The 16,932-nt window shown below is 29.4% G+C and overlaps 1 protein-coding gene across 1 annotated transcript; it reads right to left on the bottom strand.

The window, feature by feature from the left end:
• Positions 1 to 4,489: 4,489 nt before the first annotated feature.
• LOC118044823 (1-deoxy-D-xylulose 5-phosphate reductoisomerase, chloroplastic) lies at positions 4,490 to 10,074 on the bottom strand. The gene is made up of 12 exons (XM_035053310.2): positions 9,577 to 10,074; positions 9,078 to 9,262; positions 8,605 to 8,691; positions 8,239 to 8,364; positions 8,094 to 8,156; positions 7,179 to 7,328; positions 6,909 to 6,976; positions 6,346 to 6,457; positions 6,130 to 6,234; positions 5,842 to 5,963; positions 5,358 to 5,504; positions 4,490 to 5,013 (listed from the first exon to the last, which is right to left on the bottom strand). Exons 1-12 carry the CDS (start codon positions 9,662 to 9,664, stop codon positions 4,845 to 4,847), a joined length of 1,422 nt encoding a protein of 473 aa, XP_034909201.1. The 5' UTR covers positions 9,665 to 10,074; the 3' UTR covers positions 4,490 to 4,844.
• Between the last annotated feature and the right edge of the window lie 6,858 nt (positions 10,075 to 16,932).

Raw genomic sequence — 16,932 nt, 5'->3', positions numbered from 1 at the left:
TTTTTATTTTATTTTTTGGTTTCATGGCATGAGGCACTACCAAAATTAAGAAACACACAATTTGCAACTGTACTTTGCTACTAATATTAGTGTTGAGAAAGGAATATCAATGCTGATCAGAAAAGAAAGTCAAAATTAATTCATTATTTATTTGCAGACAAAAATAAACTCTAATCTACCTAAAAAATGCAATAAAAACTACAAGTTTTGTAGCCAACAAAATGATGTGTTATAAGAAAAAAAATATTTTAGTTTCAGTAATTCACATATTACCGGATTAAGATTATTTTTAAAATATATTCTTAAGTTATATGCAATTGCATGATGTTGATGTTAGCCAAAAATTATTTATTCACTTGTGGATTATTTGTTTTAATGATAACAATACATTATTGCATTTAATATGTATGTCAAAGTATTATTGTTATAGGAATTATTCTACACTAAATTGAAGTTATAGACTCTTTAGATACAACCATGACTTGAAAATTCTCAAATTTATATCTTTATGTAATGAAGTCTTTATAGAATTTAATTTGACAACATAAAATGATTCTAATCATCCTAAAGTATTTTATTGCCAAATTTTCATCCACAAATACTTTTAATACAAAAATTACATAATGAAAATTATCTCATGAAAAATTATTTCTTCATATATTTTGGTATTTTTACTAAAATGAAGAGCATATGATAGTTATTATGTGCTTCTATACTTTAAAATATCTTAATATACACTTATAGGGGGCAAAAAATCTTATCACATTGGTTTCTACACTATTTGTTTATTATTAGATAAGGCAACAAATTTGTAATTTCAAGAGAAGTGTGCTCAATACTCCTTTTGTTCTCTCAACAACTCTTTTCTCTTAAAATATTCAATCTATCTGTTTTTTTACAATGGAAAAAGCACTTGGAAGAGTAAAAAATTTCTTCTCTTATTTTATGGTTGTGAGAAAAGACTAGTTTTTATATTTTTCTATAAATACTCAATTGATTTTAATGTAAGATTTCTCTTACACTCCCTACTCTTTTATAATTTTATATACTTGATGCTTTGAATTTCTCTTATTTTTAGAAGCTTTCCTTTATTTTTGTATTCTCTTGAAAAAAAAATCATATATTACATCAAATCAATTTCTCACCTTTCTAAATTAGATTATATTCTATAAAGACTTGAGCTAATCTATTGTAATCTTTTTATCCTGTAAGAAGTGATCTTTCTCTTGTGAAAAATAAACTAACTATGAAATTGTAAGTGACACTTTACGAATGGAGTTCCTCTAACTAGCAGTGCTATGATTTTTAGAAATCCTTTGAATAACTTATGTAATGAAGTACAAACAAGCTATTTACCTTCCGATGAAGTTGTGAAAAAACTTCACTCAAAACATTGGTTTTCAATGGCTACATCTTGGACTGATAGGGTGATAGCTCCAATGTATATATTTGTCTAGCCTTGGTTGCTCATGGAAACAAAAAGTACCCTATGAGAACATGGAATACTTTGATTCTTAAGTCAATATATAAAGGTGAATAGTGTAATGTACGGGGAGAAAAAATAAAATGAAGTTATAAGAAATGTGTATTTGAGTGTAGCTTATCCACATTGCTTGGATAGAATTTGTACAGCCTAACCTAGCTCTAGCTGGGAATGCTCTAATTTTTATGTGGCTAGAATTTGTATGGCATGGTCTAGCACCTTTGATGGTTTGGCTATCTATGGCTATCTCTTCGTGGCCAAGGATATGATTTTGATTTTATCTAATGACTAGGTGTATCTATATCAAGGTTGTCAATTCTATTTTTATAAGTGTTTTGTTTTTTCAATTGGAATGAAATGTTTCAGTTTTAAAATGTTTTGGCGTGCCGTTTCGGGATTGTACTATTCATATATATATATATATATATATATATATTCAAATTCAAGATAAATTAATTATAAATTATGCAATACAAACACAATGCCAAACAAATATAATTTTAAAAATTTAAAATATTTCTAAATAGTCAAGATTAAATAAATCTTTAACTTAAAGTAATTCAACTTAAACAAAATATTAAAATATTATGAAAGTAAAATGTTTTAACACAAACATTTTAAATATAAAGTTAGGTCAATGTTATCAAGTGGCTAATGAAATCTAAAACATCCCTTGTTTTGCTCAAATTCCTATAAAATATAAACATGAAAAAAAAAACAGCATGAATATAAACCATATATATTAGTGATAAATCTTATTTTAAAAAATTAATATTATTGTTAATGAAAATAGTAATAATAATTTTCAATATTATTATTAATATCATTGTTATTGAAAATAGTAATGAAAAAAAGTTTTTTTATAATGGGGTGGTTTAATTAATGAAATTGAGCAAGGTTCAATTTGATTCAATGGCTTTTTTAAGAGTGGAACGGAACATGTGGAATGAAACCGGAACATTTCAGGTAAAATTTAACCAAAAAATCCAGAACGGATCGAGATTTAAAATGAGATGAAATTTGTTCTGTTTTTTGAATTGATATGGAATATTTCGGCCATTACAGGCGGAACGGAACAAAATTGATAACCTTTATCTATACACTCAAATCTTGGATTTTCTCCATGAAAAATGAGACATATCATTGAAGAAGAAATAATGTGCTATTATTAGCTAGTCATGGTGGTTTATTGGTTGTTATATCATTAAATATTATTGATGAAAATATTGATAATGAATAATGTTATTAGCATAAAAAAAAAAGTTCCTGCTCTACATAAATAAGTTGTGTGTGGATAGAAAAAATTATTTGCATGAAATGTCTATGTGGCTAGCTCTTGAAAACCCAAAAGAAATACATAGAAAGGTGTGTTGAGATAATATTGAACAGATAGAGAATGATGTAGGTGTTGGACTAAAATTTCAATTTGGTTAGAATTCTAGCCTTTTAGGTTGACATGGTTGGAAAAACCCAAATGACTCCCTTTTTTTTTCAAAAAAAATGAAGAAATTATGCGATATCATAATCAAGGCAGTTGTTCCCTTTCATATTGTTTAATGTATAGGAAAGAAGAAAACATTGCTAAACTCTAATTACCAGGAGAAAAAAAAAAAACACCTAGAGTGCTCTGTTTGGTTGAATGTTCACCTTGATGGCATATCGCAGTTCATAAATGCCCAACTCATTGCCAATAATTCAATAGCGTTTTTATATTGCGACAATAAATATTTTTAAAGTGTTTTTTAAATAATTTATTAGAAAATTTATTTTTAATATTAACATATTAAAATAATTTAAAAAACTAAAAGTCTAATTTTAAATAAAAAAAAATTATTTTTTTATCAAATAGTATTTTGAACGTAATGTGAAAGATTACATGAGAAGTGTTCAAAAGCCTTTGAAACCAAAAATTAAAAAGGGAGTTGTAAGTGGGTCGTGGCTTAATTTTTTTTCCTGTATTTTCAACAAATAGCTGACATATATGACTTTATATAAATGTGATTAAAAGTTTGCATGAGTTTAGAACCTAACGTTGATAGGGATCAAAGACAAATTCTCCATTAATTTTTTATAAAATATTAAAGCAAAGTGTTTTTGAAGATTAATCATGTTCTCTAGATGTTGTTTTTGATTTATTTGGTGAGGAGGAAGACGAAATTACCATTCTTGAGTTATGATTGATTTGAAGAAATTCAGAGGTAAATTGTTTGAATTTTGAAGGAGGAAAAGGTTATCAAAGGAATTACAAAGATAAATTTGAACCGTCGACAAGTGAGGACATAGTTTGTGTCTTTTCAAGTCAAATAACGGTGAAGGAGAAGTATTAATATTGTAATCATTAATTTTAAATATTTAGTATATTAATACATATTATTTTAAAAATAATTTTAAATAAAAAACCAAGAATTTTAAAAATACACAACCAACTGCGTTCCCTAATATGCTTTTAAGATTGATGTTTAAGATAGTTAGAATTTGTTTGAAAGTGTAGTAAATATTATTTTTTGCTTGAAAATATATTAAAATAATGTTTTTAAAAATTTTTATTTTTTATATAATAAATAATACATTAAGACAGTATAAAAATATTAAAAAAAAATCAAATAAAAAAAATTTAATTTTTTTTTAAATAGATTCGACCGTACTTTTGAACAAACACTTAACAGCAATGGATCGAGAAAATTCTTGGAATGCTTAATGGGTTTGGAAGGGTTCATAGGCTTTTGGTTGGATATGAACGCATGATAAAAGCTTTTCCTATTTAGCCTTATTAAGAGTTTTTATTTAACGATCAATTTTCATGTGATGCTTGCATAAAAATATGTGAACATGGACTTAGAAATATTTGAACATGGAAATGGACTCACTTTGCGTTAAACCAAGAGCTTCTAATTACAAGATTATATGATCTCTGAGTAAAGAACGCCAGCAGCTAGACCTGGAGAAAGAAGCCACCAAGCAGTCCAAAGATTGAGGGATTTGAATACTATATTAGTGATCTAAGAGAGATACAAGAAGTGCTCGTTTTGGATTATTTTGTAGAGAAGGGTATGAAACCATTAACAGATCTCAACTTTTCTGCAAAATGCATTTCTTTAGGGTTTTATTGCCATAACTTTCACGATCCTTCAACAAGAAATGCACTTGTGCAAGCTTAAACTGGGACATATTCTGGTTGCCTATCTTAACATTTATATCATACTGCTAATCAATCCCCAGATCTTAACTTCTCTGCAAAATGCATTTCTTTAGGGTTTTATTGCCATAACTTTCAAGATCCTTCAAGTATGCAAGAATGCCAGTTTTGGCAGGTCTTGCCATGGCCGAATAGATGCTTGCATGGCGTTGGCATGTGGTCCAATCAAGCAAAAACAGGACTTGGACCAGAAGAGTGTTGCAAGCTAGCAGCATATTCTCGAGCCCACAAGTCATAATGTATAATTTCCTCAAGAGAAGGTGAGACCACTAATTCTGCCTGGTGCTTATCACATGTTAGCTCCACAACCTTGAAAATGTCAAGATAGCTTATCCTGAAAGAAAAAACAGATAAATTATTTGTTAGCTAGGAATTCAAAAACCAGGACACACTAGTACACATTATGGAGAAACAATGAAAAGTAAACAAACGGAACATAATGCCTCACAAAAATCTAAAAGCATCAATTGACACAGTGCAGCTTCTTACAATCACCACTACAGTATTTATGACATTCTTATGACCCACACCACTATTTACCATAGAAATAGGCAAAACAATTGACTATTTTAGATTTTTGAACCTCCTGAAAACATCTAACCAGTAATCCGTGCTGTTGCAACTGTCATTATCATCAACATATTTTAGATGAAAGGAATAACCAACATCAATACTTACTTTTCATCTATGAACATTTCTACAGCTTTCTCATTAGCAGCACTGAGGACTCCTGTCATGGTGCCTCCAGCTCGTCCAGCAGCATAAGCAAGATCCATAGATGGGTATTTTACATTGTCAGGAGCTTTAAAAGTTAGTGATCCAAGCCTGCATCATCAATTTAATTTAGAATTTTAAATAAACAATTAATAAAAGACTGAGCATTGGGCATGTTTGTGCTTCTAGACCATTATCAAATTCTATTTTGCATCACTTTGGCTCAGCTAGAATGTAAAGTTACATAACTTTTGGTATCATGTCTGCAAAGAGACTGGTTCACAAAACACTTATTGTCAATGTCACCATGAAATAAATAACTTGCACCCACTACGATGGGAAGTTTCATATGCTGGATTGCTATCATATCCACACACACACACACACAAAATAAAAAAAAGAAGGGAAATGTTGAAGCACTAGTTTGAAAGGGAGAAAAGCTAGTTACTTGCAAAGATCTAGGCGAGGCCAAGTAATTTCAGAACAGTAAACTCTGTCTGGCCATGACATTGTGTAAAGGATAGGCAAGCGCATATCAGGCCACCCCAACTGTGCGATAACAGATGAGTCCTGTAAAGAAACAAATGGAAATGCAAAGATTAGGAGAGAACAAATTTGAATATGTCCAGTCTAGTCCAGAGTCCCTAGAGATTGAAAATGGACAACTGAGCCGCTACTGGAAAATGCAGAAAACTAGGGGAAGCCAGCCAACAGGATAAAAATTCAAAATTCCGACCTGTGTTTCAATCATTGAATGTATTATAGACTGTGGATGAATTACGATATCAATATTATCATATTCAGCTCCGAACAAATAGTGGGCTTCAATGACTTCTAAACCCTGTTGAAACAAATATAAATAATAACTGTAACCTTTTTATTCAGAAAACATTATCCATCCAAACGTAATTGGTGATTCCAATTAAGAATCAGTACGGTATTCCAAACAAACCTTGTTGAAAAGGGTAGCAGAGTCTACAGTAATCTTTTTACCCATATTCCAGTTGGGATGCTTCAAAGCATCAGCTACTTTAACTTCTTTCAATTTCTCAACAGGCCAATCCCTGAGATCACCAAGGAAACAAACCAATAGTTAAACCCAGTTTTGAATAAACAGTTTACGATGAAGCTGTGACATCCCAGAATCAGCTATTAAAACGTGATAGATGATAGATGATACATATCAGTTGTTTGCTACACAATAAACTTATTATCCAAACATGTTCTCTTATAGTATGAAACTTTAAGAACACATGGTACCTGTACAAGTTATATTAGTTAATGAGATGTCTGTGCTGAAAATATGATGATATCAATTTAAGATACCTTAGCATTTTCAGAGAAAATGGATGTGAAGATAGAGGCACAAGTACTCAAGCCCAAGAAAACAGGTCTTCAACACTCAGAACTTTTCAAATTACTGAACAAGTATATAGTTCTAAAACATAATTAATCAGAAATGACATCAAAGGGAAATACTTGATGCCCCATTTAGACTAAATTAAGATCTCACACCTGAAAGCCCCACCAGAAGCAGTTAAAATGATGCGCCGCAATGCACCCTCCGGCAGGCCTTGAATACACTGAAGAAAGGATATATATATTTTAAGTTCTCTATTTAACAGAAATGGAATTCGTAACTATTGAGTAACAGAAAGATCTAAAATCATGAAAATGCTACAGATAAGAACTGGCAATTAGAGTTCAGTATAAATTAGCAGAAGCATTTGAGATTTATATCTAAATAGATAAGCTTCAACTATCAGCATAGATATGATTTCATACCTGAAAAATGGCAGAATGTTCAGAATCAGCTGGAAGAATTTTCACGTTATATTTGTGAGCAAGAGGGAGAACAAAAGGACCCCCAGCAATTAATGTCTCTTTATTGGCCAAGCATATGTCTTTTTCAGCTTCTATTGCAGCAACCGTAGGCTAAAAGAGATTGAAAGAGAAACTATAGTTGGTTGGTAATAATTGACCCCTTAATACTGAATTAAAATCCTCGACAAGTAACTAGATAATTCATAAAACAGGGAAAAAATGTCATTTACTCCAAAGTAGTGTAACATGCTGTCTTACAGAAATGTGGTATTAGCAGGGATGCTAGGGACTGGAATTTTGAGTTTTCTTGGGCTAAGAGCAACCTGCATAAGACACATTTCGTGTCTGTTTTTTTTAAGGCTTGCATGGAATGCTACTCTTTAAAGGATATAGAAGGAGCGCGATGACAGGATTCATGGCAAATGCAGTAACACCTATGAATTGCTTGTTAAGTGGAATGCCCAAGTTGTCGGTTATAGGCTTCATAATACTAGGATTCTGCAGAATATTGGTGTAAATTCTAAGTATCAATTCATAGGCAGTAATTGGTCCTTAATAGGCACCTAAAGTTGTATTGAGCTGTTACTTTTCATAAATGTTATGTATTGGTTATGTCCTTTTAGTTGTTTTTTATTAATGAAAAACTTTCATTCATCAAAAAAGGTGAGAAAGAATGCACACTCAATAACCACTCATTTTTTCTTTACTATGGGTGGAGGATTTACACAATAATGTCCACATCATATTGAAGTCAGACATCAGATTCTCACATTACATTATGCCTCTCATACGAAATCCTAGTCTGAGAAATATTTTAGATATGCTGGATTTCAAAAAGACTAACTGGAGAATGATCAATCAGAATTGTGATTTCACCTTTAGGCCTGCGCAACCTACTATTCCTGTAACTACACTGACAGCATCTGGATGACGAGCAACCTGAAAAGAAGTCATTGTCAATTAATAACAAGAACAACTTCAGCAGGCATACAAACTGAAAAGAGAAGTGATGTTATTCTACCTCTACAACTCCCTGCTCCCCAGGAATAATCTCAGGCTTTTCCTCGACATCAGCCAGGGCCTCTTTGAGTTCATCAACTAATGACTCGTTTCTAACAGCAATCAGTTGAGGTTTGAATGTCCTCACCTGTAAAACCCCAAAGAGAGAAGGGGGGGGGGGGGGGGAGTTAATGAGACCATAATATGATTCATTTTCTTGAAGCTTTAAACCTAAAAGAAAACAGGTAAAGACATCAATTAAGATAATTATCCCAACCATCACTTCTAATACTCAAATAAAGAATAGATTGGGAATCACACGTTTCAAAGCACATAATCTGAAAATAAGGTATTGCAAGTTCTTTACAACATAAAACCTACTGATTACCTGGTCTGCAAGAAGAGCAACATTTGACCCAGCTGCGAGTGCCACAACTTTGAATTTATCTGGATTCTCCGCTACAATGTCCAAAGTCTGCAAGATACACAAATGATCTAAGCATGAAGGGCATCTGAGAAAGAAAACCAAGACAAAGCAGGCTAAAGAATGATAATTATTCTTGGTAAAGCAACCGACCTGAAAAAAAGTGAGTGTACCCAACTCCAGTAAAGGCTATATTGATCCATAATTAGACTATCCTAAAGTGAAACTAAGAGTGACCCTCCCCACTTCTTTCAAAGAGAATGTTACCAAGCAGAACACATGTTTGATAAACCTCCTATCCCATGAGCTTTTCAGCCTCAATGGCTCATTCTCTATCTAAGTGTTCAAAATCAGCAGCCAATTAAGTAGAAACTCAAAGCATAAAAGTAATTTCAATAATTGGGACAGTTTTGTTTTTGGCCTAATTATATTGTTACCTGCGTTCCGATGGAACCAGTAGATCCAACGATTGATATAGGCTTAGGACCATCCCATGTCTTGCGTCCAGGTTCTGGACAGGCTCTTCCTGGCCAAGCTGGAGGTGGCTGATTCTGATTCTGATTCTGAACTGAACACTGAATTCTTCTCCCCCCACAATCCTTCCTCTTCAAACAAAGCCCACCTGTGTTAAGCACCAAAGTTTCAAACCTTTTTCATTTCTACCAGAAAAAACAACGAAATTCGACTCTCAAGCCTTCCACAAAATTATCCATTGTTAAACTGAGAGGTCACCCAAAAAGTTTTTTGCATACATAAAGCAAAAGGTTCATAATTGCCTCAAATGTTTCACCTTTTCTATGACACCCAAAAAGGTAAAATTATCCAACTTTCTTCTACACTACTTTCTAAGAAACTTTCTGCTCTTTTCTTGAAAACAAAACAGAAAACCCAGAGAAGCAAATTGACACCAAGAATTAAAGAGAGTGGAAAAGAAACCTTGAAGCTTATGTAGGCGATTGGATTTAGTAGAATCCAAGAAAGAGATGGCCTTGATTTCAGCTGGAGATAGAATATTAAGTGCCATCTGGTCTTACCTAGTTAATAACAGTACTATCTTCTAACTTTGTTGCTCAAAATCCGAAGGTATGAAGAGACAAACAAGAGCAGAAAGAAAAATATAATCTTTTTTTTCTTGAACAGTATTATATGTGCGGTGTCAAAGATTACATGGCCAAAGACATAGCAATAATTTGCATGTGCCCCATGAAAAACAGTACTAAGCACCGCTGAATTTAAAGAAAGAAATGCGTGGCTTTGTCAGTTGTGGGGTTTCCTTGTTTCTTTTCTGGTTATTATTTTCTAGATGAAAACGGGGGAGAGATAAAATAGAGGATGAAGAGAGAAGTAGTGGGCGTTGAACATGAATGAGTGGGGGGAAAGGACGATAAAGGAATCAAATCATCTTCGTGGAATTTAGTTTGATTCATTGATGTCACAAAATCCTGTCCGGTCCTTCGGTAATGGTAGTAGTGCCACCATTTATCTGTTTCCTCTTTATAACTCTATTATAATTAGAATTATTGGTATTATATTAACTTTTAACGAATAATTCTGCAAGAATATTAATTTTCAAAGAATTATTTTTATTAAAATAAATAAACACATTCAATATTGAATATGTCTGAAACATGATAGAAATTAAGGTTAAGATTTGATACAAGTCAACTATGTATAAACTTCACCCACGAAATCTGGATTTTTTTTGTTTACTTTACCACATTTTTAAATACACTCGTTGTCTAAATGGTATAAACATTAGTATTTTGTTTTTAATTAAATTCATGATTGCCTGCCAAATAAAATATGTGCAGTTTACTTTCTTGTTTTTTTTTTTTTAATTTCTTAATGGTGCATTATTATTATTATTATACTTTACTTTAAACAAATGGAGAAAATATTATAAAGGTACTATGAACACAGATTCATTACATTATAAATAACACTATAGCACCTAAGAGGTGTTTTATTTTCTGTTTATTAGTCAAAAAATATTATTGGATCTAGTTTGGCCGCTATACCCAACACTATTAGGTTTGATTTGCAGTCAGACCCAAAGTTATTGGATCTCAGCTAGGTAGCCGAATCCATCAATCTTAGATCTGGTTGAGTAGTTGAACTCAACATTATTGGGTTTGACTGAGTTGCCATATATTTTTATTTTTATTTTTGTCTTTTTAGATTTTTTTTTTTCTTTTATTTGTTTTTCATACAATAAAAAAAAATTGATGGGATTTTTTTATATTATACAAAAGTTGAATGATGATAATTGTTTTTCATTTGAGGATAGATTGAATTTTTTATTAAAGCTTTTTTTTTGTTTCAAAAATGCTTTAAAAAATTGATTTTTAAAATTTTTTTCCTTTAATTTCAATTAATATTTTTTGATGTTTGTCTATTATTTCAATGTAATGATATACAAAATCACTTTTTTTTAAAAAAAATATCTCAATATATTTTTTAAAAAATATATATTTTAAAAATAATCATTGTGTAATAATATAATAACTAGCATATTGGCCCATGCTCCAGAGTAGGTCAATAATATTTTTTTTTTAAATGTAAAAATACTTGAATTAAGTTTGCACCATCACCATCTTCAAAAAAAAATATTTTCTACAAGAGCATCATGAATAGCGCATGGTAGAGCACCGCCCAATACACCAATAATTAATTTATTTTCCTTTAATTTTTTTCCTTTTAAGATATTTCTAATTTTGTTTTTTCCTTTTTAATTTTTTTTTCTTTTTTTATTAAATTTTTTTCATACCGTAAAGAGAAAATAAATTGATGTGACTTTTTTTATATTATTCAAAAGTTAGGTAATGATATATATTTTTTTTCATTTCAAGTTGAGTTGAATTTTCTTGTTAAATCATGTTTGTATTTGCATTTCAAAAATATTTTAAAAAAAATTTAAAAAAAAATGTTGTTACTTCGAAATTTATATTTTTAATGTTTTTGTATTATTGTAATGTAATGACAAACCTAAAAAGTCAGACACAAGACTATTGGGTCTGGCTCTACAATCACACCCAAGATAATAGGTCTGACTTGGCCGTCAAACCCAAAACACTTAAAATCACTTTTCATATCATTTTTATTTCAAATAAAAATTATTATTGACCGTTGCAGATTGCAAACCAATATATTTAGTTTTTGTTTATTTTATGTTTGGTGATTTTTATTAAAAGGTATTTTTGGTATTTGATGCTCATTATATTATTTATTTTTGTTTATATATTTGATGATATAAAATATCCTTGTAGTATAATTTTAAATTATTAAAAAAATCATTCTCTGTAATTATCAATCAGTGAAATAGTGAGATACTTCCAAGTGGAAGAGTAAATCATGATACTGTAGACGTGAATTGTTTTACTCATGCTTAACTCACCACAAAAATAGTTAAGAACAATTTCTTTGATGCATCCTATGACTATATATATATATATATATATATATATATATATTGTAAAGCACGATGTGCATGTACTGCAAGTGTGTTCTAGAAGAATAAGAAAAAACAAGGACTCGATGTTTAATAAATTAATTTTATTTTAACTAGAAGATTAAAATAATAGACGAAGATAATAAATAGCAAAACAATATTTTTTAAGAAATTATGATAATTTTGAAAAACATTTTTAAAAACACAAACTAAAAAAAAAAGATAAAAAATTATCAGCTCGAATCAATCCGAGGTATCGTGATAGATATAAAACCTGAGTAATAAGAAGTAAATCTGATTCGGATTAACTCGCAAAACTCGTAATCTAAATCATAAGATCAAGATAATCTAATAGAAAGTTTTTGAAGAAAACCATAAAGGGATTATATATATATATATAAAAAAAAAAAACCAATGTCTAATGATGAATTAAACAAAAAAAAAAAGAATATCAACAAGTGTTAACTTTTTTCAAACATGTTATCCGAGTATTAGACCAGAAGCATTATGCATTGAAAAATCACAAGGCACAATCCCAGCAAATCAAACATTGAAAAATAAAACTGGCAAAAAAAAAAAATACACAAGAGGATCTAAAAAAATAATAATTAAGAGAATGGGGTGAAAATCAAAATTAAAAATAAATTAGAGGACAACTACAAATATTTTATTGAATGATTGAACTAAAAACAAAAATAACTTTAATTAAAAGAAAACAATGAGGATTAAATTGAAAAAAAAATAACACATCATAAATGAATGATAAAATTGAAAACTAATAGATTTTTTATAAAATGACCAGTGAAAAATATCAGAAATTAAAAAGACTAAAGATTAAATTGAAAAAGAAAAATAACTTACGAAAAATTGAAAATTAATAGAAATAATTTTTTTTTTAAAGACAATAAAAAAATTAAAAGAATAAAGAATAAAATTGAAATAAAAATAAGAACTAACTTGTAATTAAAATGGAAGGAAAGAGAAAAAGAAAAAGAAAAAAAAAAAAGAAAAAAAGAAAAAAAAGTTTTATTAGCAACAAACAAATCATCTAATACTGGCATGCATTGCACCAGAAGAAAAAAGTTGCGGTGACACTTCCAACAACCCAGTAAAAGGGCAAAATTGACCACTACAAAACACCACACACACTACTCTAGCATATATTGGTGCTTTTCACATTACATGCGTATCATAATGCTCTAAAAAAAATAGTAAATTACAAAACAAATAATATAAAAAAATGAAAATGACCCTGGATTAAAGATCATTTTTTTTTTATTTTAAAGACCCAGCCAATATATATATGCAAAAAATCAACATCAAAGGATTTGACATATACAGCTACAAAAATAATGAATGCTAATTTATGCAGTAAGTGAATGTGTTCCACATGCACTAACCATGAATCACATGCATGTGTTCAAAATTTTCAACGAATTAGACTAGAGGTTTTTAATATTATTTCATTATCTACCAATAAAAGCAGATTATCAAACATTAATCTTTTTTTGTTTGAAAATTTAGCTGTGATTTTTTTTAAAATATTTTTTTATTAAAAAATATATTAAAATAATATATATATTTTTTATTTTTTAAAAATTTATTTTTAACATCAGCGTATTAAAATATTAAAAAAAATATTAATTTAAAATAAAAATATAAAATATTTTTAAAATATAAAAATAAATAGACTTACACCTGATGTGTTACCACAATAATGGTATCTTGAATTAGAGCCCGTTTGGCTACGCGTTAGAAGTTGCGTTTTTTTAAAAACGCAGGAAGCAAGTGTTTGGTTAACCAAAAACACTGCTTACTGTGCATGGTCCCACATCCAAATCGCGTGAGAAACGCAGGAAAATGAAAAGCAGGAAAATGCTGCTTTCGGGAAATCCAACCATGATACACTGTTCACTGAACAGTGTATCATGCACCTCCACTGTTCGTTGAACAGTGGAGTATGTAAACAGTGCAAAAATTGCACTGTTCACGTGAAATTCTTTTTTTTTTTTTTCAGTGTTAATTTTTTTAACATTTAAAAAAAAACATTAGTATAAAGTGAATTTATTGCACTATAATATCAATTTTATACCTGATAATATTTTATCTACGCTCAAAAAATTATAAAAACTGTAGTTCTTATCGGATGAATTTTTGTATGTAATGAAATTATAAATAGTTTAATGGAATAATAAAAAATATTTTTTATAAAGTATTTTTTATTTCATGATGTAATAGGAGTAATTAATTCTATAATATTTAAATTTAAAACCATTAATATTAATATATATTTTAAAATTATTTTATAACCTCAATTTTAAAAGCACTTTTAACCAAACACATTAAACTGCTTTTTCTTCAACTTCAATTCCAACCACAGTTTTAACCAAACACCTATTTTTTTCAAACCAACCTCAACTAAAAGTACTTTTTATAAAACAACTTTTTTTAAACCACAACCACAACAGCTACCACAATACCAAACACACTCTTAATAGGACCCCAAGATCTGTCCTCTCCTGTGGTTTTTGGGTTCTTGTGTGAAATTGTAAAAGAAAGTATGTCATGTGGCGAAAATATTTCTTTTCTTTTTTTATCCCTTGGTTTTGTTGATTTTATCTCTCGTTTTTTTTTTTCTTTATTTGCCTTTAGTGTTGTGTTTATTTGGGATTAGATTTGGTAGATTGCTTTGACTGTGTGGTGTTAATAAAAAAAAATATTGCTCGGTTGATGTTTAATTTGCTAAAATTAAATGAAGATTTAATAATTTAAAACAATTAAAGTTATGAGACTGAATTTGAACAATTAGGAGATATTCAACCCCTTTTCTTGCCAAATACAAGGAATAAAATGCAATGGAAAAGGAAGGTTAAGTCCTTTTTTACCCCTCAATTTATTTATTTCCCAATTTGATCATTCAGATTGTTTTAATTTATGATTTGACTCGGTATGTATTATTGTCTGCTTGATACGAAAATCGTGCAATATCGAGGAAGATTTTTGATGCTCAATTGATGCTTTGATTTTGTGAAACAAAGCAAGTTTCAGCAATTTCAAACAATTAAGTTTTAAGGAAGCAAGATTAAAAATAAATAAAGCTGGGGACAAGGGTAAACTTGAAGAATAATTTTGTTGCAAGCAACTATTTTTATTATATAATTAAATAAAAAAAATTATTAAACCTAATAGAATCCATAACACAGATTGTAGGTGGAGTGGGGTTGATCTAATTTATCATTATCTCAATATTTTTTAAAAACAATTATTATCTTAAAACAATTTTAAAAATTAAGTCATATTTTTATTAATCATTTAAGTTATTTTAAGATTTATAAAATCAATTAATTTAAATAGGGTCAGCTTTTATGCCATTTTATTATAAATTTGAGTTAATAAAAAAGATAGAACAAGAGTTTTAATAGTGATTCAACTTGATGACATTGTCAAAGAAAACTCTTCATACTCTTACTAATTTTTTTTATATTTGTTTTAAAAATTAATCTAACTACGGCAGAAACCATACCAAGAAACTAGTTCTGGTGCTATTCAGTGTGTGTAGGGTTAAAAAATATATATAGTTTAAAAAAACTCATTTGTCAAGCTATTTCATTAGAAAACACCTTTTATTTTTTTTTTTCTTGTTATACATCAAGCATATGGAAATAATTTTTCTTTGTCTTTATTAAGTTCTATCATTTGTCAAAATTGGGAGCTGAAATGTTTTAAATGCTTGGTGTTGGAATATTCAAAGGGCGAATTATATTTTCCTCCCTTTAGTTTGTCAAATGTTTCGCATTGATACCTCACATTTAAGATTTGTCAATATCTTTAGCATTTTCAATTTGTAGCAATGACAACCTTATCATCCATTGTTTAGTACTGAAGAAAGTGTCCATTTGCATCGACATAAGCCAGTGACAAACAATTTATATAATGCAGATGACAAAATAATAGATTGAAGACCCAAAATTAAGATCTTCTAAACTTTGAGGATCAATATAAAAATATAAAAACAAATTTATATATTCTACGACCAGCATATCATTAGTGGTGATCATTTTTGGTTCAGTTCAATTTTTATATACAAAAAAATAATCAAATTGAATTTAAAAAAAAAAACCAAAACCAAACCGAAACTGGTTCAAACTGATCGGTTTCGGTTCAGTTTTTTAAGACAAAAACAGGTTTGGCTCGGTTTTTTTGTTTTGACTCGGTTTTAGCTTGGTTTTTTTCTCGGTTTGGCTTGGTTTTTGTTTTATTTTTTTTTCGATTTGGGTTCGGTTCAGTTTTTTCGGTTTCGAGCTTATAAAACCAAAACCGAACCGAATCGATTGGTTTTTTTAAAATTTAATCGGTTTGATCAATTATTTTTTCACCGTTCAATTTTTTTATTTTTTTTTTCAGTTTTCTTAGTTTAATCAATTTTTCAATTTTTTTATTCACCTCTAATACCCATCAAGGTTATCGATTAGTCTCTTTCGTTTCAGCATCTTGCAGGGTCCTAAAGCCGGCCGATATATTTATTTATTGTCGTACCTGTTCGGTTTCGGGCTAAAAAGGTTGAAGAAACACTATTGAAAGACTCGATTCGCTAACATGGCAGCTGCCCTTTCTAAATCCAAAGTAGGAAGAAAGAATTGTTTTTTTGCTTTTAATGCTCTCTCCCTCTCTCATTAAAGTCTTTGAAACTACTTATCAATTTTATATTTTCAGGAATAATTCGTTCTCAGAGAAACAAGTAATTATGTTGATATTATTTATTAACAATAACTTTCCACTATAGCATCTGCAGATTATATTTTTTTTCCTTCTAAAAAAATAATTTATTTACACTCTTTCCATTT

Source organism: Populus alba, chromosome 12 (genome assembly GCF_005239225.2).
Source record: "Populus alba chromosome 12, ASM523922v2, whole genome shotgun sequence".
Taxonomy (NCBI): Eukaryota; Viridiplantae; Streptophyta; class Magnoliopsida; order Malpighiales; family Salicaceae; genus Populus; species Populus alba.
This window is presented reverse-complemented; position numbering and strand designations above follow the sequence as displayed.

What these genes read in the sequence shown, in the direction of transcription:
- LOC118044823 (XM_035053310.2), bottom strand. Translation starts at nt 9,664, where the DNA reads ATGGCACTTAATATTCTATCTCCAGCTGAAATCAAGGCCATCTCTTTC. An exon ending in ATTCAATGATTGAAACACAG is followed by an intron (nt 5,964 to 6,129) that starts GTCGGAATTTTG and finishes GTTTCTTTACAG; the next exon opens with GACTCATCTGTTATCGCACA. An exon ending in CCTCGCCTAGATCTTTGCAA is followed by an intron (nt 5,505 to 5,841) that starts GTAACTAGCTTT and finishes TTGATGATGCAG; the next exon opens with GCTTGGATCACTAACTTTTA.